At 34.5% G+C, this 24,896-nt stretch overlaps 4 protein-coding genes across 7 annotated transcripts; 1 reads left to right on the plus strand and 3 right to left on the minus strand.

Moving 5' to 3' along the window:
• Positions 1-1,790: 1,790 nt before the first annotated feature.
• On the minus strand, positions 1,791-3,289 carry LOC132306407 (receptor-like protein EIX2). The gene has a single exon (XM_059803789.1). It carries the CDS (start codon positions 3,085-3,087, stop codon positions 1,879-1,881), a length of 1,209 nt encoding a protein of 402 aa, XP_059659772.1. The 5' UTR covers positions 3,088-3,289; the 3' UTR covers positions 1,791-1,878.
• On the minus strand, positions 3,216-4,931 carry LOC132306406 (receptor-like protein EIX1). Its single transcript, XM_059803788.1, has one exon. It carries the CDS (start codon positions 4,896-4,898, stop codon positions 3,216-3,218), a length of 1,683 nt encoding a protein of 560 aa, XP_059659771.1. The 5' UTR covers positions 4,899-4,931.
• A 1,982-nt stretch (positions 4,932-6,913) lies between these two features.
• Positions 6,914-12,956, minus strand: LOC132306408 (protein CONSERVED ONLY IN THE GREEN LINEAGE 160, chloroplastic). 4 transcript variants are annotated; one of them, XM_059803792.1, is made up of 10 exons: positions 12,404-12,947; positions 11,411-11,460; positions 11,250-11,325; positions 11,052-11,159; positions 10,844-10,924; positions 10,652-10,743; positions 10,108-10,200; positions 8,650-8,718; positions 7,562-7,762; positions 6,914-7,252 (listed from the first exon to the last, which is right to left on the minus strand). In XM_059803792.1, the coding sequence occupies exons 1-9, from the start codon at positions 12,731-12,733 to the stop codon at positions 7,624-7,626; spliced, it is 1,038 nt and encodes a 345-aa protein (XP_059659775.1). In that variant the 5' UTR covers positions 12,734-12,947; the 3' UTR covers positions 6,914-7,252; positions 7,562-7,623. The 4 variants fall into 4 exon arrangements, with proteins under 4 accessions (XP_059659775.1, XP_059659774.1, XP_059659776.1 ...); XM_059803791.1 differs by having other exon boundaries at positions 6,914-7,260; positions 12,404-12,945; XM_059803793.1 differs by having other exon boundaries at positions 6,914-7,260; positions 11,052-11,147; positions 12,404-12,942.
• A 2,668-nt stretch (positions 12,957-15,624) lies between these two features.
• LOC132306409 (ubiquitin-conjugating enzyme E2 36-like) lies at positions 15,625-24,706 on the plus strand. The gene is made up of 8 exons (XM_059803795.1): positions 15,625-15,769; positions 15,890-15,917; positions 16,245-16,331; positions 21,328-21,386; positions 23,160-23,201; positions 23,283-23,356; positions 23,764-23,861; positions 24,364-24,706. Exons 1-8 carry the CDS (start codon positions 15,734-15,736, stop codon positions 24,399-24,401), a joined length of 462 nt encoding a protein of 153 aa, XP_059659778.1. The 5' UTR covers positions 15,625-15,733; the 3' UTR covers positions 24,402-24,706.
• Positions 24,707-24,896: the final 190 nt, after the last annotated feature.

A 24,896-nucleotide genomic window follows, 5' to 3' on the forward strand; every position in this document is an offset into this window, starting at 1 on the left:
AATTTGTACTCTATTGATTAATTGCTATTTGAAGAATATTTCTGGATCTACTTTATAGCCAATGCAGGCTTATTTCTCTTGCAACTTTGAAACAATTGTGAAACAAATGATAAAAATAATAAGATTCTAAAGTCCTTCAGATTCTAGATTCTAAATTCCAGGTGCTGAAGTGATCACTAATGACTAATTCCTCCACCAAACAAAAATCTAACAATAGATCTTCTGTACTTATCTTTTGGAGACCAGCATCCATCCTTGATCTTCCCTTTCCCCTTCCTAATCCCAGTTTTATTAGTGACTATATACTTCTTTATAGTAGTGTCCTTCGTTGATGTTTGGCAAAGGTTGAGGTTAAAGTCGAGTCGATTGGGTGGGGGCATGTTAATTAGTCCGTCAAAAATTAATGAATAAGTTATTTTTATTAACTTTTAATATTCTTTTTTTAATAAATATTTTATGACAACCAAATACTTAAAAAATATTTTTTGAAAAATATTTTAACGGAGCCTTAATGAACTGTATTTTCATTTGTTGAAATGAAAAAGGAATGGGGTTGGTCAACATTGAAGTGGTTAAAGCAAATTATTGGGTAAGTACAATGATACCCTTGATGTTTCCCGAAAAATATCTTCGAAATAAACACCGAATCATGAGGTGGGATTGACTACGTCAGACTTTTAAGAAAAAGAAAATTTTTTGTTTGAACACCCCCCGTCTTTAGATATAAACCAAGACTCCATCTTTTAGAAAAATTTCTAAGTAATTTGGAGATTTTATAAGTCTATCACTTTCACTTTCACTTTCTCTCAACTTTGTAGGCTTGGAATTTTATCCAATAGACCCCAAAGATTTATACAAAATATTATCAAAACTATATAATAAAAGAAAATAAAAAAACCCCAAAAATTGTGAAAGAGAGTATCGATTGAATAACTATTGGAGAAAAAAACTCGTTACAAAGCCTAGAGGGAGTGTGAATCCCAGATCGATATTGTTGTGAGAATGCGTTCAGTTATTTAACTTTTTAAATTTGTGAGAACTTATATATATATATATATATATATATATATATATATATATATATATATATCCCAGATCGATTTTGTTGTGAGAATGTGTTCTGTTATTTAACTTTTTAAATTTGTGAGAACTTATATATATATATATATATATATATATATATATATATATATATTTGTGTGTATATATATATATATATATGTTAGATTTGTGTATTTGACCACCATATCTTCACACCATTGCCTTTCTCTATCCACGATCATTGAGCAGACTTTTATTATTTTATTTTTTCCTTCAATTTACGCGAAAAATTATAGAGGATGTTTATTCTCTGAATCATACCTTTTAAGGAGTATGACGTGGCCAAGTCACGTCACTATTCTGTGACTATTTCGGGGATAAGATTCGGTTGCTGTATCACTACTCGTAGAAAAATCATTACATGGTCCAGATCAACCACGAAGCGACACATAAACAAATATGTCAGCTTTATATCACTCGTAATAAGCTATTTGTTTAATGTTGCTTCGTGATTGACGGGGACCAATGGATTGGTCCCGAAACCATGTAATAATTTTTGAATGAGAAATATTTGTACATATTTTATTTGAGTTATATAATGCTTGATTACCAATATATGTGTGTGTGTGTGTGTGTGTGTGTGTGTGACATATGGAGAGTTTGTATTTCAACCATATATACTTTAACACGGACAAAGATTTCAACCATTATATATCAGATATTTAAAATTAATGAAGCACGGTAAGTACCAACCACACCCCAATAAAAGTAGCAGTTTTATTATATGTGAAGGCCTAAAGCACAGCATTCAATTAAATGTTGTAATCCATGGACACTTTAGAACTTACTACTAATACAACCGGTAATTTTGTACCACATGTGATCTAAAGAATGAAAATAGGAAAATCTCGATGATTTGCTGTATAATAAAGGACCACAGACACCCCAAAAACCAACTTCAAATCCTAGCGCCAAACTCAAATAAAACCAATCCACTTCAGGTTCATTGCCTTTGTCTCTTCCATTTTGAATCTTAGGGATTACATCATTCACACTGCAAGTGTTTGTGACAGGAGGTCCACAGAGGTTGTTTCCGATGAAGCTAGAAGTACTGAAGCTCTGGAGTTGAGTGCTGGATGAAATTTTTCCGGATAAGTAATTATATGACAAATTCAAGTAACTCAAAAATGTCATATTGGACATACTTGTCGGGATTTCACTAGAAAGTTGATTCCTTGATAAATCAAGAGACTCCAACTGTACCATATTACCAATGGTACCTGGAATCAAACTTGTCAAATGATTTCCCGATAAATTTAGCGATCGCAAGAACAAGAGACTTGTTACCTCCTCGGGTATTTGTCCTGATAAGATGTTACTTGAAAAGTCTATACTGGTTGCAAACATGAGAATGGTGTCGTATTGGATCTCTCTTCCTTTTGTTACTACAAATGCATTCTCCAACAGTCCAGTAAAATTGGATCGGATAATGAGACTACCATCATCATCAATTAAGTTCCCTTTCAGTGCCATGGCAGTGAATTTGTCGATACACCGCGGTATTGCTCCTGACAAATTGTTGTGTGCAAGATCCAAGATTTGAAGAGATGTGAGGTGACAAATTTCACGAGGAATTTTGCCATCAAATTTATTTGAACGAAGTCTAAGAACTATTAATTTTGAAAGCCTTTTCCCAATCCACAATGGTATTCTTCCAGCAAACTTATTCTCACCCAAGTCAATTGTCAATAAATTTGTGCAGTTTTGTAAAGATAAAGGTAGTTCTCCAGAGAGGCTATTATTGCGTAGGTGTAATGATTGTAAACTACTTAGAAATCCCATGGAGCTCGGAATGGTCCCAGTTAAATTGTTATTTTGTAAATTGATGAATTCTAACCACCGCCAATTCATCCAACATTCTGGAATATTTCCTGACAAAACATTTTCATCAAGTTGAAGAATTTCCAGTCGATGCGGATTGTCACTGGAGTGACACAGGAAGTTAGAAATATCTCCTGAAAATGAATTGTTGGAAAGATCTAGCATATTTACACTAGGAGAGACAATGGGCAATGGACCGCTAAATTTATTGGAGTTTAAGATAACCGAAGAGACAAGAAGATGAAATTTTGGAATGTTTGGGATCTGTCCATGGATTTGGTTGTGAGAAAGGTTTACATGATAGGCGTAGGAAGACAAGTTCCAAAACCAAGAGGAAATCTCGTCGGATATACCAGCGGAGGATAGTTCCAAGTATGAAATTTCTTTTTGGACTCAACTGCAAAGTCAATGAATTCAAATCTTTTAAATTCTGGCCCCACACGCAAAGAACTCAAATCTATTCTAATAAGTTGGAAGGGTGGGATCCAGTTTGGACTCAACTGCAAAGTCAATGAATTTGAAGATGCAAATAAGTCTTTTAAATTTGCAAGACTAGCGAAGTGAACTTCAGAAACAACCCCTTCCAACAAATTATCACCGATCGAAAGGACTTCCAACTTTGAAAGGTGTCCAAGATTTTCAGGAATGGTACCGGAAATTAGATTACTCGATAGACAGAGGAAGCGCAAACTTTTAAACTGTCCAAGTTGATCTGTTAAATGACCAGAAAGTTGATTGGAATATAAACTCAACGACTCCAAAGCATATATAGCACATACGGACAGACTTTTAAACACTTGTGATACCTCTCCACTAAATCTGTTTCCTCCCAAAACAATCGCCTTCAAGTTACAAAGATTCTGTAATTCACTTGGTATTTTCCCTTCAAGTTGATTGGCTGGTAGGTGGATATCAATGAGAGAAGTCATATTTCCAAAGGCACTAGAGATCACACCTTGCAGAGAAGTTAAACCAAGGTCAACGGACTCAAGACGCTTAAAGCTGTACAACCAAGTGGGTATGGTAGAATTCAAATAATTTTCAGACAGATCGAGATGTACAAGAGTACTAGACATGTTAAGAAGACCACTTGGAATTGGACCTCGCAAACTATTGTCACGTAGATTAAGAGAGGTGAGGCCTTTTATACTGAAAAACCAATCACGTAACAGAGAACTAACACTATTTCGAGAAATATCAAGGACTCTAAGAGACGTAAAATTAACGGAAGGTAATGGATCAAAGTGAGTGAGACTAGAATAGGACAAATGTAATTCAACCAAACAAGGCAGGGCGTTCATCACCTGCAGCCAGTTATATGTTCTTGTTAAGTTCACCCCACTCATGTCCAGGTGCTGTAGCAAAGCAAGCCCAGAAAGCCACTCAACATTCTCACCACTCCGCAAGGAATTGTGATTGTAGTAGTAGTAGTAATAGGAAATGAGATCTCGAAGAATAAGATAACGCAAGCTGGAGAGATTTCCAAGCTGGTGTGGAACCACCCCTTCAAATCCTGCACAAGAGAGATTAAGGTATCTTAAACTTTTCAGAGAACCAATGAATCCGGGAATTCGAATTCCTCCGAAGTCATTGTTGCTTAGGTCCAGGTAACGCAGATGCTTCAAGTTTATCAGAGAAGCATTAATGTTACCACCCAACTTTAAGTCCTCCTCGTCATATAGAGGACGAGGAGGACGAGGACGAGGACGAGGAGAAGCACGAAGGTGGAGCTTCTGGACATGACCGTTTAAGTTGTTGCAAACAACTCCAGCCCATTTGCAGCAGTCTTCTTGGATGGTCCAAGACAAGAGCCTATTGGAAGGATCTTTAAGATGTTGCTTAAACCTCAGGAGGGCTTGTCTCTCACTTTCAATGCAAACTGAATCTGAGTTTGGAGCACATAGGCCTTTAATGCTAAAAGTTGTTGCTATGATGACAAAAGCAAGCAAAAACTTCGTAAAAGTTGTCATGGTCATGGAAGGAAGATGAATAAGAAGATAACAATTGTGTGGCTCTTATAGAGAGGTGTCCACACACTTTAATTGGTTAGCTCATTGCGTATGTAAGGGTGTGGTGACTTGCTTAGCTTCTTCGAGGAAGTTTAACGCTCACTTAATTGGTGGGAAAAAAATTACGGACTTTTTTTCTTTAAAAGATCTAATCAATTGACAATTGTGATCATAGAGAGCCCTGTTCTTCATACAATGTGTGACTTAAATTTCGTTGATCTTTTCATTTTGCATTCCCGTCAAAGGCTCTCCGAAAGCTATCAAGCTATCGTATCATAGCATTTTGATTTTTCTCATAGAACAAGTTAGGGGTGCACACAGATTCGATCACACATAAAATCCAATGGGAGCCTTAATCCAATCCGATCTGATTTGTAAACATCAATCGGATTGGATTGAATTGGTTTTACAAATTGAACTTTTTACGGTTATTTAAAAAAAAAATTTCACTTTTTCTTGAGAGAGAAAAAAAATAAAAAAATTCAGAGTTGATATTGTGTATCACACAGTTTCAATAATCCCATAAACGTTCGTTTGCATATACGTTATAAATCAGGGCAGGCATCTCTTCCAAGGTTTCATACGTTATAAATCAGGGCAGGGTTAAAGGTTAAAGGTTACAGGTTAGAGAAAAGTTAAAAGTTAAAGGTTAAAGGTTAAAAAGAGTTTTTTATACATATATGACAACAAGAAGTTAAAAGTTAGAAGTTAAAAAAAGAGCATTTTATCCATATATGACAACAACAAGAGCTTAGCATAAAAACAGTATTTTATACATATATGACAACAACAAGGATTAGGGAAAAAAATTTGAACGATTAAATTTGAAATTAAATTCTTTTTTGAAAGACTCTCAATAACAAATTAATTTCTTTTTAAAAAAATATTTGAACCTACCCAACTTCATTTAAGAAAGGAGGCTCGGGGTACAAATTAATTTCTTTTTTGTAAGACTCAATAACAAATTAATTTTTTTTTTTTTTTTTAAATAAACCTAACCAAATTCATTTAAGAAAGGAGACTCGAGTTACAAATTAATTTCTTTTTTGTAAAAATTATTTTCTTTTTTTAAAAAAAAACAAAAATTTGAAACTACCCGACTTTATTTTAGAAAGGAGGCTCAGGGTATTACAAAAAGGAAGTCATTTCCCTTTTGGAGGAGGGAGTCATTTATAGAGGTCTAGGTTCAATTAGAAGTATAATTGTGAGAGCTTTACATAAAATGATCAGAATTTCATCTTCGAATTATCAATAAAAAAAACTAGACCTCGCCATTTATTACACAAATCCATTCTAATTTTCGGAAGCCTCTTTTTTTTTTTTTTTTTTTTTTTTTTTTTTTTTTTTTTTTTTTTCAATCTTTTGATGTTCAATTGTTCACCGAAGAATCTACACATATAAATGAAATGGAATGTGAAATCTATAAATTCGGGAGATGTTTTAGTTAACTGTGCATGGCCAACCGCTAAAAAGAACTGTAATATAAGTCACACAATTTTTTTCACTTCTCAACATGTTTGGAGTAGACTCCTGCTCTCATACTCGGCGCCCGCTCTCGCTCCAAGGTTGTGTAGCATCTTCGGTCCCCACTGGCGTTGGATACTTTCTATCTGCATTTGAAGTTTAGGTCGACTGATTCCATGAATAAGAAGGCTAATTTCTTGGCCTCCCTGCTTGTTGGGAATACACACCAGTACTCACCACCTATCAAACGAATATAGGAAGAAAGTAGAACATCTCAACTTGTTGAGTTAGGTCGGGGAAGAGGGCGCGGAATCAATAATAACCCACCACCTGCGAGAGCTAGTTTTAGCTCTGCATGGCTTAAATTTTGCCACTTTCACGCTCCCACTCTATGTGAATTAGGCTGTGATATGTACTCAAGAAGTAATGAGGCAAGGGTGTCTTCATGAGACACAAGAAAACAAACAATTGTTTCAAACTTGCAACACGAAGAAGCCCGCACTGGCTAAAAAGTACAGTAGATCCGGAAACATACTTCAACTGCTTCAATTTCATCAAATAATCGATAAAGTACAAATTAACATTAAGAAAAATAAAAACTATGAATACAAAACAATGATTTAATTAAATATTGGGTGTAGTCTTGAAATATATAATGCGAATGATTACAGAAAATACTACGAAACCTTTCTATTGTTTCTGCAACTGTTTCCCTCCCCGAACACGTCCAATCTAGAAATACAACATCTGGGAACGGCACCGGCAATGTTATGGTTGTTCACATTATCTCCCATCCCACATTTCCAGGTGATCATTGTCTTTGCTATTGTGCAGCCAATATATATGCAAACAGTAATCTGCGCAACTACGAAGCAGATAAAATAGCAAATCAATTGTTAGACAGATTTTAAATGGCTATTCAAAGGTTGAAATGTATGAACCATGTGTATAGCTTTTGGAAAATTTGCACGACGACTCTGCCAAAATATTTGCACAATTAATCAGAAATCTAGACTGTCAGGTTGATGATTTTTGATAGAGAGATCAGCAATTCAAAAAGTTCAAATTGGGTAGGGAACAGAATTTTTTTAACAATAATTCTTTTTTTTCTTTTTCTGGGTTTTGGATCAAAACTAAATCGGAAAACGAAAAGAAAGGATATATACCTTGTAGTTTCATCGGAAGTCCTAAGAAGAGGGCAACTCATGCACACAGGAAGTACATCCCATTAGACTTGAGTCTTGTTTTCAACAATAGTCAATGCTTCTTCAATAGCTTGGATAAAAGTAGCAATCTTGTATGTGAAAAATCCTACTAGCATTGGTATCAATTCTAGGTGCATAAATCCATAGTCCGGAACGAGAATCCTGCAATCAACCACACATCCTTGGGGGTAAATACCAAAGAGAGATAACTACTGAGCTCACCAATCACCATATAAACCCAAGGCCCTCTATAGATTCATAGAACTGTGGGGGGAAAAAAAAAAAAAAAACAAATAAATTCATTAATAAATAAAGAAGAAAATTGGCTGGACCAAGGACCATGCCAATCTGATATTTAATCTTTTACCAATTCGTAACAAGGTGTTTCTTAATCCCGTCAAAATGAAATTGTTCTAGTCTTTTAAGCAAACGTTACAGAACAAACCTTTTACAGGAAATCCTTCCAATGACAAAAAGGGTATAATGATGTCAATCCTAGAGACAATCCAGTACATAATTCAAAATGGACAAGTTTCATATGCTATGAAAAACAAGCTCGAGTCCTCTCCAAAAATGTCTGAAACACAAAGGAGCAATTTCACTTCATTTATCATCCAACTGCCCCAAAAATGCATTTCATTTATTTCTAATGAAGATAATGTTCTCAAGGTACAACTGGTGTTCAAGCCAATATCATTGACACAGTGACTAGGACATATTCTAACAACAAGCCTTTAGAATTAGTCAAATTTGGAAGGTTACAGAAGGAGCTATACGTAAATTAATCTAGTGAAGTGGATTCTAAACTGCCTCAAATAATTTTTATCAGAAGCAGAAATTCTTCGATCATGTCTTTTCGTCCTTTCCAAATTAGTGTAGAGGAGTAGATAGCCAATTAACAATATGAAGCAAAGGGTGAAGCAGAGAAGTAATAGTATGATACTAAACAATGATGAAAGTTATAACTGTTGATGTGAAATTATGGTATGGTTTATGGATGAAGGGCCAGTCATGACATATGATGAAACTATGCTAGAAGAAAAGCTTACCCATTCCACCGGTTATAAAACATGACCAACACAACAGGAACCAGTAGCCTTGGCTGTCCTATTGCTCCCCTGCAAGTTAACATCCGTAAGAAAATGGCTATCCTTGCCTTCCAAATTAAAGAGGCCACAAAGATTCAAACACAACTTCACTTCTATATGATTCTTACCATCAGTGGCAACTTGACAATGCATGTATAGCTACTGCAATTCTACAAATTCCAATTTGTAGGTGTAACTTACATTTTAATTTAGTATTCAAGGGTAAAGTGCAAAAAAAAACTCCTGCTATATAAAAAATGTGCAAGAAATACTCTTGTTATTTAGTATGTGGCACTATGTGCTTATAAATCCCTATAATTTGAAATTTTGTAGCAAAATTGCCCCCTGGTTGTCAATTTTGACCAATTTTTTTATAAAACCCCCAAAATACCCTTAATAAATTTTGTGCATACAAGTGCTTTTTATTTTTCCTTTAAGAGTATTTTAGTCTTCAAATTGAGAAAATGTCCTCAGTTTGAAAAATGTAAGGGGTGTTTTTTAACACACCAGGGTTTCTTTTGCACATTCTACAATCTACATAAATCAAGGGAGTTTTTTTCACTTTACCCTAGTATCTATAACAAATGCCTTATGGGCATAATCTCTGACCCATAATTTTGATTTCATATTGAAATGCAAAAAAATAATTCTTGATAATCCGTATCAGTAAAAAGGATAGCATGAATCTTATTTATCTAAATCGTCTCTATAAAATTTTCTTGCGAAGTTTCATTTATGATTGAAGGTGAAAACAATTTTTTGATTGTTTCACGAGATGATACATTCAAAAAAGGATCACACATTTTAGGCAAGTATCCTTTTTAGTTTCATTTCATATTAAAAAGTATAATATACATTTTATATATTTCATGTGAAATCAAAATTAAGGGTCACAGATCATTTGCCCATAAAAAAAAGTTGAGGAAAATGCTTTGTTGAGTTGAGTATTGAAATGTATAAAAACATCTACGCTTCACAAGATCCTAATGGAAGATTGGCGATACAATCAAAACAATATTCGCTAATAAATCAACTACCTTCCATAATCGTGGGCCGCGCGCAAGGGGGGGTGGGGGTGGGGATCGTTTGGGGAGAGAAACATATGCATAAACTTGAGTTCCAAAAAAAAATTCACATTTGCATCCATGTGCCTAGTTTATTGGGTATTGTCCAAAAGATTGCATGTGGAAGGCAACAAGTATAAAGTTCTCACAGATTATACACTCAATAAGACACCCCAATAACTTAAAATACTTATAGTGTTGAGTTACTTACCAAAAAAGAAAATTAATAATAAATAAAATAAAATAAAAAAGGACTTATAGTGCTGAATTTACACATCATTTATAAATAAATAAAATGTCATCTGCAGATTTTTTTGCCCACCAAATTGTGAGAGAGGAACAAAGTAATACATACTTGATAATCCCTCTGGCTCCATCTGCCATAGAATCTATACTGGTCCCAAGCATACGAATATATACCAAAGAACCAAGGAATCCAGCACCATAGCTGCATATGTGAAAAAGGACATGAAAATCAATTCAGCTGGAGAAAGAAAATTTTTACAGAAAAAAAAAAAAGAAGAAGGTATTTTTAGATGTTTCAGCAAGAAATGTCGACTTGAATATAACTCTGGCACCATAAATGTTTAGTTTAGCTATCTCAAAAAGAGGAACCGTGGAGAGGGAAAAACAAAACAGAAAAAAGACAAGAAGGATGGAAGAAATAAATCAAAAAATAAAATGAAAAACTACAAAAAGACATGTACGAAAGGTGTTGATTTTAAATTTGTCCTTGTGCAGTCATCAATCACCACAACAGCAACATAAATCACAACAAATCACCACTTACTGAGAACACCGATTGATTCAAGATATGCAAGTAAGGAGACAGATACCATCCACCAGAAATTAATCACAAAGTTAAATGGAAGTTAGAACGTGTCTAATAACATATTTACCTTGCTGCAATTTCAGGAGAATACGAAATGTAGGCTGAGAGAAGACCAATTCCACCTACACCCAAAGTGAGGATCTGCAACTTCTTCTTCAACTGCAAAAGTGATTCCAAGGGAGAAAAGTTAACATGTATCAGTTGTAGAAACATAAGACATCAAGGATGTGTAATTGACCAAAGTAGTGCTACAAAGCACCTTTAAATACTGCTCCCTTGACTGAGCAGCCAAAACTTTTGGGTCTCCACGAGGTCTCCTTGATTCTCGAAGCATCACATCCTACAGCAGAGGGACAATTTAAGACTTCAAACCTAAGAAGCATCCTTTCCATATCATATATTACTGAAACGAAAGCGCATGCAAAATTTTTCCAAAACTGAATTGCCAAATGATGCAAAAGATTTACACTGCCTCCAGTTGCAGCCTTAGTTGCTCTGTCCCACTTCTCTTGCTCACGCCGAGTTGGTGCTGGTCTCCATCTTCGTGAAATGTTGACACTGGCCTGAAAACCATTCTACTGCCAATGAAGAAAAGGGAAAATACGGGATTGCAGGACTAACCACATGTAAAGAATTCAAAATGAGAACTTGAACAAATATCTTACTTGAGTTGTATCAACCTTCTTTTCTATAACAGGTTTTGAAGGGGCTGTAAGCTCTTTACTCAAATCAACTTCCAAACTATATATCCATAAATCATTTGGTTTTAGGGAGGAAGTCCATCAATAAAGTTTTCCAAAAGTACCAATATGAATGAGAAACTTACCTGTCAAGGGACATAACCCTATTAAAGCTAAGAAACCCAGAAGACGCCTCCTGCTTACACCAGACCAATATAATATCAGAGTCAAATTGAAAAATCTGATAACCACACACACACACACACAAAACCTAACAGAAGCCCTTAAATTTCTTGAATTCACCATACTAGGAAATGAAACCACAGAACTCCATTACCAAATAAAAACTCTTGTGAATTTGATTACCCTAAAGAAAGGATCCATTTCATTTCAATAAGAAATAAACCAAGTAACAAACAAAAACCTAACAGATCATATTTAACATTTATAAAATCATCATCATCCTCCTTGCCTTGATCCCATATGAAATTATGAATAGGGTCGGTCGCATGAATTCTCTCTCGCCAAGCTTTTCTATTAAATGCCAATTCACCAACTATATTTAAAATTTTAAAATCATTTTTAATAACCTCATCCCATATGATTTTTGGGCGCCGCCTCTTACCTTCTATTACAAATAGTCTTCCTCGTTTGACGGTGTCGTAAGTCTCCAATGTATATATTATGTTCAACCCATCGAAGTCTACTCTCTCAAATTTTCTCACCAATGGGTAGCTAATTTTCCTCACACTTTCATTAGTGACCCTATCTCTTCTAATCACTCCACTCATCCAAACCTAACAGATCATATTTACCATTTAAAAAATAATTTAAAAAATGATTAACTAGTCAAATGAAACAGTAACTCCTCAGAAACTTAATCACTAAAGATACCCATTTGAGCTTAATAAACACTAAAAAGATTGAACAGTTGATTTAATGACAAAATTAAACAATCAAACTGCAAAATTCAATGGCAAAACAAAAACCCATTTGATTTTCACCTGCCACTAAAACTAGAACAATCACCCAAACCACATAATCAAGAGCAAACGCATAAACAAATCCAAATCATAGAAGAACAAAAAAAATAAAAAAAATAAAAAACCAGATGAGCAAGAACTAAGAGTGAATTATACCTTAGCAGGAGGAGACGATTGAAGCTCAGACGACTCATCAGGGTCCTGAATCAACCGTTTCATCCTACCCATGAAGTCTTTGTTCCAAATGTAGTCGTCAGAGGTGATAGGGTCCTCTCCTTCGCCGCCCCAGTACTTCCGAAGCTTCGTAGTGGCCGGTGGGCCACCGTAGTCCCCCGGGGCAACTCCGGTGGACCATTTGAGGGGCTTCTTCTTGGGGAGCAAGATCTTGGTCTGTCTAGGGTCTGGTGGTGATGGTGTCGATGGAGAGTCCGGAGAGATGGGTGTGGCTGTGGAGGTCACTGTGATGTAGCAATTCAAGACTACCATTGTATATAGCTTTTGGTGTATGATGATAACTGACCGACCTTGCAAAGGTTCAACACACACCCCTAAAATGGAAGAATGAAAATATCTACAGTAATTCTATATATCTATGTGCTGTGGTGGTGGGGATGAGTTTTGATGAATTTGTGTTCACTGATTGTCCGTCCACTCAAGTTGTTCTCAGAAAATTGAGATTGCCAGGGCAATAAATCCTAGATAGAGATAGGGCGTGAGAAAATCGAAAGCATTAACCTTTTTTTTTCGAAAGGTAAAGCCTTAAGGTTTTTTTTTTTTTTTTTTTTTTTGTAAAGCATTAAGGTGACCACATGAGTTTCTTGTTAATAAATAAAAATAAGAAAATAAGAAAATAAAATAAAAGTTTAAAATGCAGGATATGGAGGAATTCTCAAGCAAAAAGTTACTGTACAAAACATATGAATGACGACAAAAATATGTTTGGATACATCTTTTTGTTTTAATTTGGTCCAAAGCAATCCACAGCATACAAGCTACAAAATTGAGAGGACAAAAATAACTTTGTTGTGCTTCTCGTGTTTCTTGTACTCTTCATTCGTAATTTGTAAGTATTTTCAATCTTAATATTATTAGCTTGTTTATATTTATCATAAGTCTACAAAACGGTAAGCACCACTTAAAATGAACTAAGAAATATCATTTATCACTTAATGTTGAACGTTAAAAATTCAAATTTCAGTACTTAATTTTCAATTTTATCAAACAACACATTTATCATATAAAAAGAATTACACATCTCAAATAAAATTCGAAATACTTTGATAGATATTACACTTTTTTTATTTAAGTAATAAAATTCTAAAAGAATGTTAGATGGATGGCTTATCTAGGGGTGGGCAAATAATCCGTAAATTCGTGAATCCGATCCAATCTGTATGGATCGAATTGGATTGCTGCACCCGTAGATCTTTGGTGGATTTAAAAAAATCAAATCCATAACTCACGGATTAGACTGTTAAAAATTCGATCCGATCGGTGAAATTTATATATATTTTCAAAAAATATATTAGTTAATGATAATTTAATATATTCTAAGTATGTACTAGTTAATAATTATTTAAATATATGAATTAATATTTATAAATTAAAATTTTATGTATTGGGTTAGGGTTAAAAGATAAATAAATAATAAATAATATTACTTATAAAAATAAAAAAATAATAATAATAGATAATTTAAATAAAATTTAATTCGCGGATTCAATTCAATCCGATTTGTGGGATAATGGATCGATGACGGATTAAAAAAAATTTTAATCCATTGATAACAAATCGAATTAGGATTAATGCATAATCTGTTCCAATCCATGACCACCCCTAACTCATTGTGGCCGGAATGGCATCTACCACAGGCTATTCATATGGATTGTACTCCTTGGCTTATGTTTGAATTGAATCTTTGATTGAAAGAAAAAAAAAATAACAATAAATAAATAAATTTGCCCATTCAAGAGGGAGGTGAGATTCTGGGAAGGAAAAATCAAACTATATTTCTTTCTCTAATTTTATTTTGTCTTTACTTATATCATTTGGGTAAAGTGCCACAAAACCCCATAGGATCTATGCTCCAATAAAATAAATAAATAAATAATCCCTGAACTAACCATTTTGGTTGCAAATTGCCCGGTAATATGAAAAGACTATCATGCCCCTTTTGTGAACATATCTTAATGCTTACAACCAAACATGGTCTTACTCAAATCATCTCAAACACATGATGGAACCCTAACCCAATTTCATAAAATTCCCATATTGAAATGTTCTGTCTTTTATCAAATCCACTAAATTACCTCTCCATCCTTCACTCTCAATTTGTTGGATGTTGAAGTGGCGGTGTGTGAACCAGGTTGACATTGAGGTCACGATGATGTTGGTGGCGGAAGTGGGTGGTGGCAGTGGGGGTTCAATTGGGGTTAGTTCGAGTTGGTGTGTGATTGAGTATGAATTATTTGAGTTTCCAAGATAGTGGTTTGATTCCGGTGAAAATGTTGCGGTGGTAGCAATGATGGAGTTGGCAGAAGTGGGGTGGTGATTGACCAAATTGACAATGAGAATCACACCGATTGCAAAGCACTTGATTAGTGAATAGGGGGCAAAAATCAAAATACTAATTTAGTATTTTTATATGTTTTGTACTGTAACAAAATGTACTATAATAATGAATAGTATTAAATTTTTTTTTTAAAAAAAAAAAACTCTAAAACGTCCTTTTTAAACTAATCCTTATATTTTTTAAAATTGCAATACTTTTTTACCAATCATATTTGTATGTTTTTGCTTCCAAAAATTTTGCAACAAATAAATATTATCAGACATATTTCTGTTTACTATTCAAAACACTATACAATAAATTGACTACTCAATTCAGTGCTTAATTCTAAATGTATTAAATGCTTATCTAATTAAGTAATTTGATAATGCACTTTGAGTATGGCTTAAAAATTCAAAAAAAAAATATCAAAAAATATTTATCTTTTTAATTACCACTTCAAAACTTCAACACTTATTCAATTCTTAAAACTTTCAGTTTTATTAAACAGTATGTTATGTTCCATGAGTTGGAGTCTTAGAATTTAAATTGGAGAAAAATAACTCACAAAATTAAACTAAATTGTTCTTTAACTTGTATTTGACGATATAGCCTTAATTTTACCAATTTCAACTCTAAAGCTCTAATTTTATCTCAATGCAACCTTTATATTATTTTATTTTGGTTAAAATAAAAAAGTCCTCTTGATAAATGTTTGGAAAGTAATCGGACTGAGGGAAGTCCACGAGACTTAGCATGAAGGCGCTCTCATAGTAGCCGTACCCTCTGAAAATGATGAAATTTTTTACTGTAAACAAAGAGAGATTTGCAAGTAGTACCGTAGCATCTTTTATAGCTTAAGGTTAGCTTTCTTTAATAAACCCTTCCCCCACTCTCCTCTCTCTCTCCTCTTGGCGTTCCTTGGAATCTGATAATCAATGGCGAACAGCAATTTACCTCGAAGGATTATCAAGGTACTTTCCGATCCTCATCTTGATGTCTCAATTTCAACTATTTCTCTCTCTATACATACATTTATATGTATATATATAGTTTTCTGGCTTTGACGCTTACATGGATCTACGATTGAACAGGAAACACAGCGGCTTCTCAGTGAACCAGGTTAATCTCTACCTAATTAGATCCCTCTTTCTTTATGTATGTGTGTGTATATTTTCTATATATCTGTATCTGTAATTTATTAGAAAATCAAGAACTTGCATATGGATTGATAGAATCTAGGTTGTTGGTGATAGTTAAAATTATATTCTTGACAATTTAAAGAAGGTTGGTGGACTGCTGTGGTTTGATTGAAATTTAGATGCGTGAATGCTGCTGTAAAATTCTACTTTTGTTGACTTGCCACAAAAAAAAAAAAAAAAAAAAAAAATTCTGCTTTTGTTGAAAGAGTAATGATATTTGTGTTATCATCTGTGATATGTGATACAGCTCCAGGAATTAGTGCTTCACCTTCAGAAGATAACATGCGATATTTCAATGTAATGATACTTGGTCCATCGCAATCCCCTTATGAAGGTAACATCTTTCGAAAGTTGTTAGTATCATCTCTCTGAAGTTGTTTCTACGTCTGTTGTGATGGAAATGTGGTCTTAACCATGTTTTAATTGATTTTTTGTTTTTCGTTTTTAATGTACTGTTAGCAATGTGTTAGTTAATTGAGAACTTATTTTCTGGTGCTGGTGCTACTGCTAATGTAATTTGAATGGTCTACAAATTAGTTACGTATCCTTAACCTCTTGGATATGCGCCAATGAATGATTAGTGTTAAAGAGGGGAAAAGAAAAGAGGAGAAAAAGAGAGGCAAGATGAAATTTTTGCTGCAATAATTTTATTAGGATTCTCAGATCTCGGCAACTTATGGGCAACAGTTGGTTTCTGAATTAGGGCAAAAGGAAATGTGTGAATGTTTTACATCAACAAATTATTTAAAATATAATTTTACCAATTTCCTTTCCCCTTGTGTTGAACTTCAAACTGCATTTATCCGTCCTGTAGTCACAGCAACAATTTTTTGTTTGATCTTGGCAATAGTGGATTGGCTATCGTTATTTGAAAGTTTGTTTTCTTTTTTATCTGGGGGTCCACATATGGTTGATAGCTTCATCAAGGCCTACTATGGTTAGAAATACCTAAAGAGCGTGTTTTGATAAATGTCATGCTTTGGATGCATGGTGTGGATTTAGAGACCCGTGTCTCCTCAGTCCTCACTTTATTGTTTGTGAGAAAGTAGTGGTCCTATCATTTTGTCAATATATGAGTGATGTTTTGGTTATGAGTAACGACAAAATAAGGCATTAGAGGCGCTTTAAGGCGTATCTAAATACTTACAAAAAGAAAAAAGAAAAAAAAAAGGTGTGTCTGAATAAAAGTTCACATTCCGACTGGTGATTAGAGGTGTTTTTGCGATATAATTTGTGAGGTCTTGAAAAAGAAGTTTTATCTCCAAGATGGTATTTACATGTTGACTGTTACTTGATTGACATTTTATGGATCTTAATATCAAGGCTGCTAAAGACTTTGGTGAGTCGCTTGATTTTCTCAATTGACAGTGAAGAGTTGCTACAAAATTGATATAGCTGATGGTGGCATGATAATAATCATAATATATTACTTCTGCAGCAAGGCACATGAGTTGGCTCCTGCAATAGCCTAGACATGCATCTTATGAAACCATATGATATGAAGTAATCTAAAGTACCTAAAGTAAGGTCCATGTCAAGGTCTTTTGTCAAGCCTCAATAAAGGTCAGATAGTAATCTTATGTAATTTGGTAACATGTAATGGTGCGATCATATACAGTAGAACATTAGACTCTTGCCAAACATGGCTCGTAGGATGATGTGGGTTTGGTCACTTTATAATGGTTGAATCTTAACCTTAATAATCAATCTGGTTGTTCAGTTGCATAGTTCTGGCCCTTTATTGTTGTATTTTTCTTTCTTTCTTTCTTTCTTCTCTGAGGAATATCTTTCTTCTCTGAGGAATACAAGGTATCTAAGGTTTGATTATGATTTATGGGGTTTCAACCTTATACACACCATGATTGATTCTTTTAGACAATATTTGTGTAATTAGTTCATCTTGATGCTTGTGCATACTATGTGGTTGATCTTAACCTTTTTAATCAATCTGTTTGTTCAGCTTCATAGATCTGGCCCTTTATTGTCATATTTTTCTTTCTTTCTTTCTTTCTTTCTTCTTTGAGGAATAAAAGGTATCTAAGGTTTGATTATGATTTATGGGATTTCACTCTTATACGTATCATGATTGATTCTTCTAGACTATATTTGCGTAAGTAGTCCATCTTGATGCTTGTGCATATTATGTGGTTGATGGACTGCCCCTTAGTCTCTTCATTGTGGAGTAGACCTTGTTTGTGTTGGATTCTTATATGTAAGTGATGCAGGACAAAATTCAAAATCCTACTGTCTAGAATTGATTTAATGATGGATTTAGGATATGGAAAGCTTGTAGATTTCAGGTTATATTGGTGGCAAGGAAGACCTACCAGGCAAACAGAAAGGGCTGGAATTGGCTCGAGGATGATTGGTTTCTGAAATTGCAAAGAACCCATTGTTTTGGTGCTTCTGGAGGTTACATATTTTAGGGTTTTAGTGCTAAATCAGAGCCCAAAAACAGGGGAATTGGTTGTGTTAGCTCCAACTCACCCTTTGTGATAAGGTTGTATTGCAAAACTCACAATCTCAAATTCTTGAGACTTAAGTCCATTGAAATAGAGAGATTAGATAGTTATAAATACCCTGTTGTAGTTCTTTTGCTTTTACTTAGTCTCCAAAATAGGAAATTTTGACACTTAAACCATTTAGACCATCTTACATCTTCTAAAGGTTAATCAAATTTAATATTAAAGCCACTACTTACATTATTGCAAGCCATGAAAGGCTGAGTACAAATTATAGCAGCCTTTAAGAGCTTGGTTTGGGGGATTTGACAGGGTAAAGATTGCATGTGGATAAAAGCAAAGTCAAATTGATGGCACAATAATCATCAAAGACTAATGATAGTATGTTATAGAACTTATATTTTATGTGGATGGAATGGGAGCCATTGGTTGGTGCAATGGTAAAAACTGGGGTGGTAAGTGTGAAGATGCGGGTTCAATCATAAGAGTGGCCACTTGTGCAGAATAATAGGAAAGGTGGTAAGTGTGAAGATGCGGGTTCAATCATAAGAGCAGCCACTAGTGCAGAATAATAGGAAAGGTTTGGTCTTTCTCCAATCTTTCTTTCCCAACACCCAACATAGTCGAGATTGGTTTTGGGTAATGGTCTCCCTTTATATTTATATTTTATCTATGTGGATGGCATGATTAAGAACTTGAGGTCTACTTGCCAAGAGATATATGACTTGGAGTACCTATAAAATCTTTTCAGGTTTGAGGTTGATAAATCCTTGAAGGCCATCTCCGTTGCAATTTGTAAGAGTACAACCTTTATCGATTGGATGATAACGGAAGTTTGGTGCTCTTATATTACCCTTTTTTGGTGAATATGATAAAAGTACTTCTCTTTGTGCTGGCAGTTACTGGAGGCTGTGGGATAACGTATTTCTCATGCAGTCTGTGTAGAGTTAGTCAATTCAACTGTTTAAGGATCTCAATTTAGGAACAGTTTTTATTCTTTGGTATTTTAACCATCATTGTTGCTATGCCTTGTAGTGTATGAGTATATATCCGGACATCGATTAGCAGAATGTAATTGATTTAGGACACACAAGGAAACTTAGAATTGCTGCCTACATCTGCTCTTATATTGCCTCGTTTTAACCACTGTTGCGGGATTAGAATTTGAAAGGGTGGAAGGAGTGTAGGATTTGAACAAGGAAGAGGTTTGGAATTTGCTTGCTTTAGAAAGTGTTAGATTTCTGAAATTCCAGAAGATTAGCTGTTAACCGTTATGCACATCATCTTGTTTTGAATTTGTGGTCTTAGATTAAAGGCTAAAGGCTAGGGTAAAGGATTATGGTTGATTAGGTTTAATAGGGTAGAGTTTTGGGAATAAGATAGGGGCTGTTTTGTGGCTGTGAGCTGTAAAACCAGAATATTAATCAAGGAGCAGAAGAATAATTTAGGAATCCCTCCTAGAATTCATTAAGATCTACCACGCAGATGAGGTTTAAGGTTGCATCACACATGAAACAATATTCATTCCTCAATCCTCTGGAACTCAGCATTATTGATACAGAATTACATGGATATCTATGGGCTGCCTGGCTTTCTCAACTCTTATGAGGACTAAAATTTCAGTACAGGAAGTTTTGAAAGTTTGACCCCTAAAGAGTCCTAAGACTTTTCTATGCATGTCAAGGGTCATACTTATTTTTTTGATAAGTATCAAGGGTCATACTTAAGAGCCAGATAGTACAAATTGACCCAAATTATGATTTGTGGTCAAGTACTACTGTTCATGTCCTGCAACATTGGAATTCCAAATATGGATCTTCTAAAACCTAATAAAATATTAATAGAACTGCTCCAGTAGGATACTATAGTTTTTTCTTTTTATTGAAAAGGAAAAAAACCTACAATTCAAGTTACTATCATGGACTCTTTCCTTTGGACCAAAAAGTCTTATCCAATGGCGTGATGTCCATACTTCTAGTTTAGGCTTCCAAATTAGATATGTCAAAATATACTTGTCAAAAAATTAGATACGTTAAATATTATTGAAATGAAGGTCTTGGTATCACCAGTAGAGGAATAGAGCAAGCCCATGTTGAACATTTATTAAAAAGTAAAATGCAGATTCTTTGTTTTTTGAGGCACTGCTTAATCAAATTTGGTAATAACGCCTTAGTGTGTGTGTGGATTCCTTTGGCTGATGTTGTTATTGGTGAAGATAAGATCCATTTTGTAAGAGCAAGTAAAATTTCATTTTGATAACAAGGCTGCAACTACTAATTTCATCACTTACTGCAAGATGTTTGGACAAAATATATGGAGTGGATAGCCATTTCATGAAGGGATAATTGAAATTGGTTAATTTGCATCCCTTCAGGAGACTAGAGACCAATTTGTGGATGTTCTTACGAGGAGCATTACTCAACAACTTCTTTGCTTTATTTCTCAAGCTGGTCATGTTTGATACATTCTGACTAGCTTGTTAAGAATGTAAAGCAAAATGCAACGGTAGTTTAGTTCATTGTGAAATGTTTCAAGTTTGTTGCCATATTGTATATTACTAAGTGGTTAGGAGAAAAATTCAATTCATATGTTCACCGCTTCTTCATTTTCTTCTTATTTTTACTTCATGATCATCCTAAAGAATCGAACTTGTCAGACTGTAAATGCCACTGTGTTCATATTACTTAAGGCTAGAAGTTGATTTTGTATCTGGAATTTTTGTATCGATTGTCCTCAAGTCACATTTATATACTAACCTGCCAGTGATGTTTATTTTATTGGACACTTTTTTCTTGTTTCTTTCTCCCTTTTCTCAGTGTCATTTTGACTTATATGCTGATCTTTTTCTGGATATTGATATCTATATAGGAGGAGTATTCAAGTTGGAATTGTTTTTACCTGAAGAATATCCCATGGCAGCTCCCAAGGTATTTCAATGCTGATTAATATGTTTAAATCCATCTCTTGTTTCTTACCGGTGATTCTAGGTTCGAGTAATTGCTCGTTATGTCATTATGGAACTTGTCGTGAACTTGTTTAGTGGAAGCTCTTGTGATGTGTGTTTTGTTTCTTTGTTTGATGTTCTTTATAGTTGTGTTATTATGACTTGCATTTTCCCCATGTTCATTAAAACAAAGCCTATGTTAGAAATTTGATGTTTTCATCCCATGAAAATTTCCACGCCTATATATATATACATATTCTTGTTTTTTTGCGGAATTATTTTCCTTTCAGACTATTGAATTTACTCTGAATACTATGCTATGCAGCAAGTTGATGCAAATAATTTACCATTAAGTAGCACTATTAAGTGAGCTACATTTCTGTCATTTTTTGTTATTGTTACGTCTCATTTCCTAGGTAATTGTATGGAAGGAATTGTTGACCATATTTATTGGTTTTATCATCTTTTGCATATTATAAACTTTCTACTTGGATTTTTTTCCCCTTTAACTGCTGCTTAAAGTTTATTGGTACTGCTCTCCTTGTAAAATTGTGTTGAAGTTATACTTTTCTTTTTTGCTAGCTGTAATTTTTCTGTGACTGCATTTTAACTGTTGAGAACATTGTTAACTTCTTGTGGCTGGCTTTACCCGATTTTAGTATCTTGAATTAAATATGGGTGTTTTGAGGCATATAATATTCCTTTTGTGGTTTTATGACATCTACTATATAGATTGCTTCTATTTCCTATAAACTTTTTATAGTTGTACAGCATATCTTTATTAGCCAACACATGAGATGTACTCTAGCAAATTCCTGTTATGCATTTTTGTGATTGTATAGTGGTGTAAAATTAATTTATTGTCTATCAGTTTCATTTCTCATCCTTCCCTTTATTTATTCAATTTTTTTTTTTCTTCTTCTTTTTTCTTGTTTTTTGGGGTGGGGGAAATGGATTGTGTTGGGGAAGATACAGAAATCTTGTGGCAAGTAAAGTTGTAAGAAGTTAAGCATATTTGCTTTCAGGACTTGAATGACTTAAAGATTGGTGAGAACCGTTGAGAGAAATTCTTTTACTATCCTGTATTAAATTTATATTTCCCTGCAATATTTAAAATTTAAAATTCTTATTATGTAAGTGAAACTGGAATTACTACTTTGTGGCATTATTATTTATAGACGTCAGTTCTTTCATTTTTACTTTTATTTCTGGGACAGGCTTGCTTCTTAAACTTGCTGTTGGCTGCAGCTTTTCTTTAGTTGTTTCTTGTTCAGGCTTTAGACTAATTATGATGAGCCTAGTTCATGGTTGAGTATTGCCATTATTGTGTCATAAATGCCAATCCTGGTTGGAAAGCCTTTATGTTATGTTTGGGAGCACCGAATTGGTGCCTAGGTTTTGAGATTGGAGGACGTTTAGTTTAAATTTTGTGCTAAATTTTCTCCAATCCCAAATCCAAAGCGATGATTCGGTGCTGCCAAACATAGCATTAGGATTAAGGTTCAGATCTGGTTTCGTTCATGTATTATTCACCTTTCTATTATTACCTATGGTGCTCTCAATTTTTTTTTTGTCCTTTTATGTCCCTTTTGCTTGTACCTGTTAGGGTGTCCCCGGCCATTTTTAGTAATCCTTATGTGGTCAAATCCTGGCAGATGCTGAACAATTGTGGCCCTCTTTATGTTATTGCTGGCTTTCAAATTAATGTTATAATTAACTCCTCTTTGGCTTTCATCGTTTGATTTTCCTTTTACAGGTTCGTTTCCTCACCAAAATATACCATCCTAACATCGACAAGGCAAGCAGCTATCCGTCTTCTGTTGCTTCATAGTTCAAAATTACCTTTTTTGCTCTAGATTTAATTGATTTCTTTCTGCAGCTGGGGAGAATATGCCTAGATATTCTTAAAGATAAATGGAGTCCAGCCCTCCAGATCCGCACAGTATTGCTGAGGTGATGTGTATGTGTTCCCTTAGTCAGGCGCTACATATATATTTGTTTAGGAATCAGTTTCTCGGTCTATAAAAATGGGGAAATATCCTTTTGACTACATGTCAGGATTATACTTGGAAACTGAGACACGGTAGAATCTTAGTTAAAGAATTCAGCTTAAGCAAGTGACTAGCATTTATATTTCTTTTGGTGGCCGGGGGGTGGGTAAGCCCAGGGCAAAGATTTTAGTGGCTCCAGGATATGAACACGAGACTACTCTTGTTTGTGCTCATAGGCTCTATGCCAACTCAGCTACCCGTGAGGGTTAACTGAATAGCACATACAGTTCAATGGTGGATTCTGGGTAGTAACACTTGGAAGGAAATTGATGGACTATATTAACAATATTGCACTGTTTTCTGAATCAGCATCCAAGCTCTTCTTAGTGCTCCAAACCCAGATGACCCACTTTCGGAGAACATTGCAAAGCATTGGAAGATGAATGAAGTTGAAGCTGTTGAAACAGGTAATGTTCCTCCATTCCAAGTTAGGTTGTTTTATATGTGCCTATTAGGCATTTAGCCCCAGAAAAGTTGTGTCGCTCGCAGCTTCCACAGAAAAATGTCATTTTAATAAATAATAATAAATAAAAAAAAAGTGCCATTACAATGTTTTATTTTTCTAGGAAATTGTATGATTTTTGTTGTTAAAGAAGAGATTGGCCTCGTGCCTCTCGCCCCAAGTGCCGGAAACACAGAAAATGACATTTTTGTTGATAGGCTCGGAAAATGATTTTGGAGGATTTATTGGTAAGTTGCTTTTGTTAAATTTTGGGAAATTATTTTCCTCCATAAAAGATTTTCTTTGAATTTGGGACTACCAAGTACCGGCAAACACAGAAAATATTTTTCGGAAAATGTTTTACACTCAAACAGAGCCTTGATGTGCGTATAAATTTGGCTTTGATTTGCAAGAGATGTTTAGTTATTTGTTTTATTCACCGGGTTTGTGAAACTGTAAACTTGCAGCGAAAGAATGGACCCGTTTGTACGCGACCGGTGCATGATGACAGGAATGTGCGTACTACTTGCAAATGTCATTTCTGAAAGTGTATTATGTTTAAGCTGAATGGTTGTCATTTCTGAACAAGTCATTGTATGAACAATCAGGAATTAATCTACTCCAGCCCTTGGGTACTACTGGCTGTGTTGATAGTTGTTATCTCTTCTATGTGAAAGATTATATGGAAGTTTGATGATCATCGATCTCGACTTTTACATAATTGCGGAACTTGTCAATAGATTCTGAAATATTTCGAATGTTTGGCGCCAACACAACTATTCTTATATATTGTTTCTCTCTCTTTTAACATCTGTTAACCTCCACCACATCTGTTAACACACACACACACACACACACACACACACACACACACACACACAGAGTTTGCATTATGAGCATTCTTTGTGGATAAAGAGATCTGTTATGAACTTGATTTCAATTGACTTTGAGATTAATTGAGAGATTAATTGAGAAGCATTTTTTAAAAAAATTTGGAGAA

The sequence above is a fragment of the Cornus florida genome, unplaced genomic scaffold, assembly GCF_030987335.1.
Source record: "Cornus florida cultivar Cherokee Brave unplaced genomic scaffold, ASM3098733v1 CherokeeBrave_3.0.0_Hap2_Chr05, whole genome shotgun sequence".
NCBI lineage: Eukaryota > Viridiplantae > Streptophyta > Magnoliopsida > Cornales > Cornaceae > Cornus > Cornus florida.

What these genes read in the sequence shown, in the direction of transcription:
- LOC132306406 (XM_059803788.1), bottom strand. Translation starts at nt 4,898, where the DNA reads ATGACCATGACAACTTTTACGAAGTTTTTGCTTGCTTTTGTCATCATA.
- LOC132306409 (XM_059803795.1), top strand. Translation starts at nt 15,734, where the DNA reads ATGGCGAACAGCAATTTACCTCGAAGGATTATCAAG. An exon ending in ATCGCAATCCCCTTATGAAG is followed by an intron (nt 16,332 to 21,327) that starts GTAACATCTTTC and finishes ATATCTATATAG; the next exon opens with GAGGAGTATTCAAGTTGGAA. An exon ending in AGTTGAAGCTGTTGAAACAG is followed by an intron (nt 23,862 to 24,363) that starts GTAATGTTCCTC and finishes GTAAACTTGCAG; the next exon opens with CGAAAGAATGGACCCGTTTG.
- LOC132306408 (XM_059803792.1), bottom strand. Translation starts at nt 12,733, where the DNA reads ATGGTAGTCTTGAATTGCTACATCACAGTGACCTCCACAGCCACACCC. An exon ending in AGGGTTATGTCCCTTGACAG is followed by an intron (nt 11,326 to 11,410) that starts GTAAGTTTCTCA and finishes ATGGATATATAG; the next exon opens with TTTGGAAGTTGATTTGAGTA. An exon ending in CAAGGGAGCAGTATTTAAAG is followed by an intron (nt 10,744 to 10,843) that starts GTGCTTTGTAGC and finishes TCACTTTTGCAG; the next exon opens with TTGAAGAAGAAGTTGCAGAT.
- LOC132306407 (XM_059803789.1), bottom strand. Translation starts at nt 3,087, where the DNA reads ATGCTAGATCTTTCCAACAATTCATTTTCAGGAGATATTTCTAACTTC.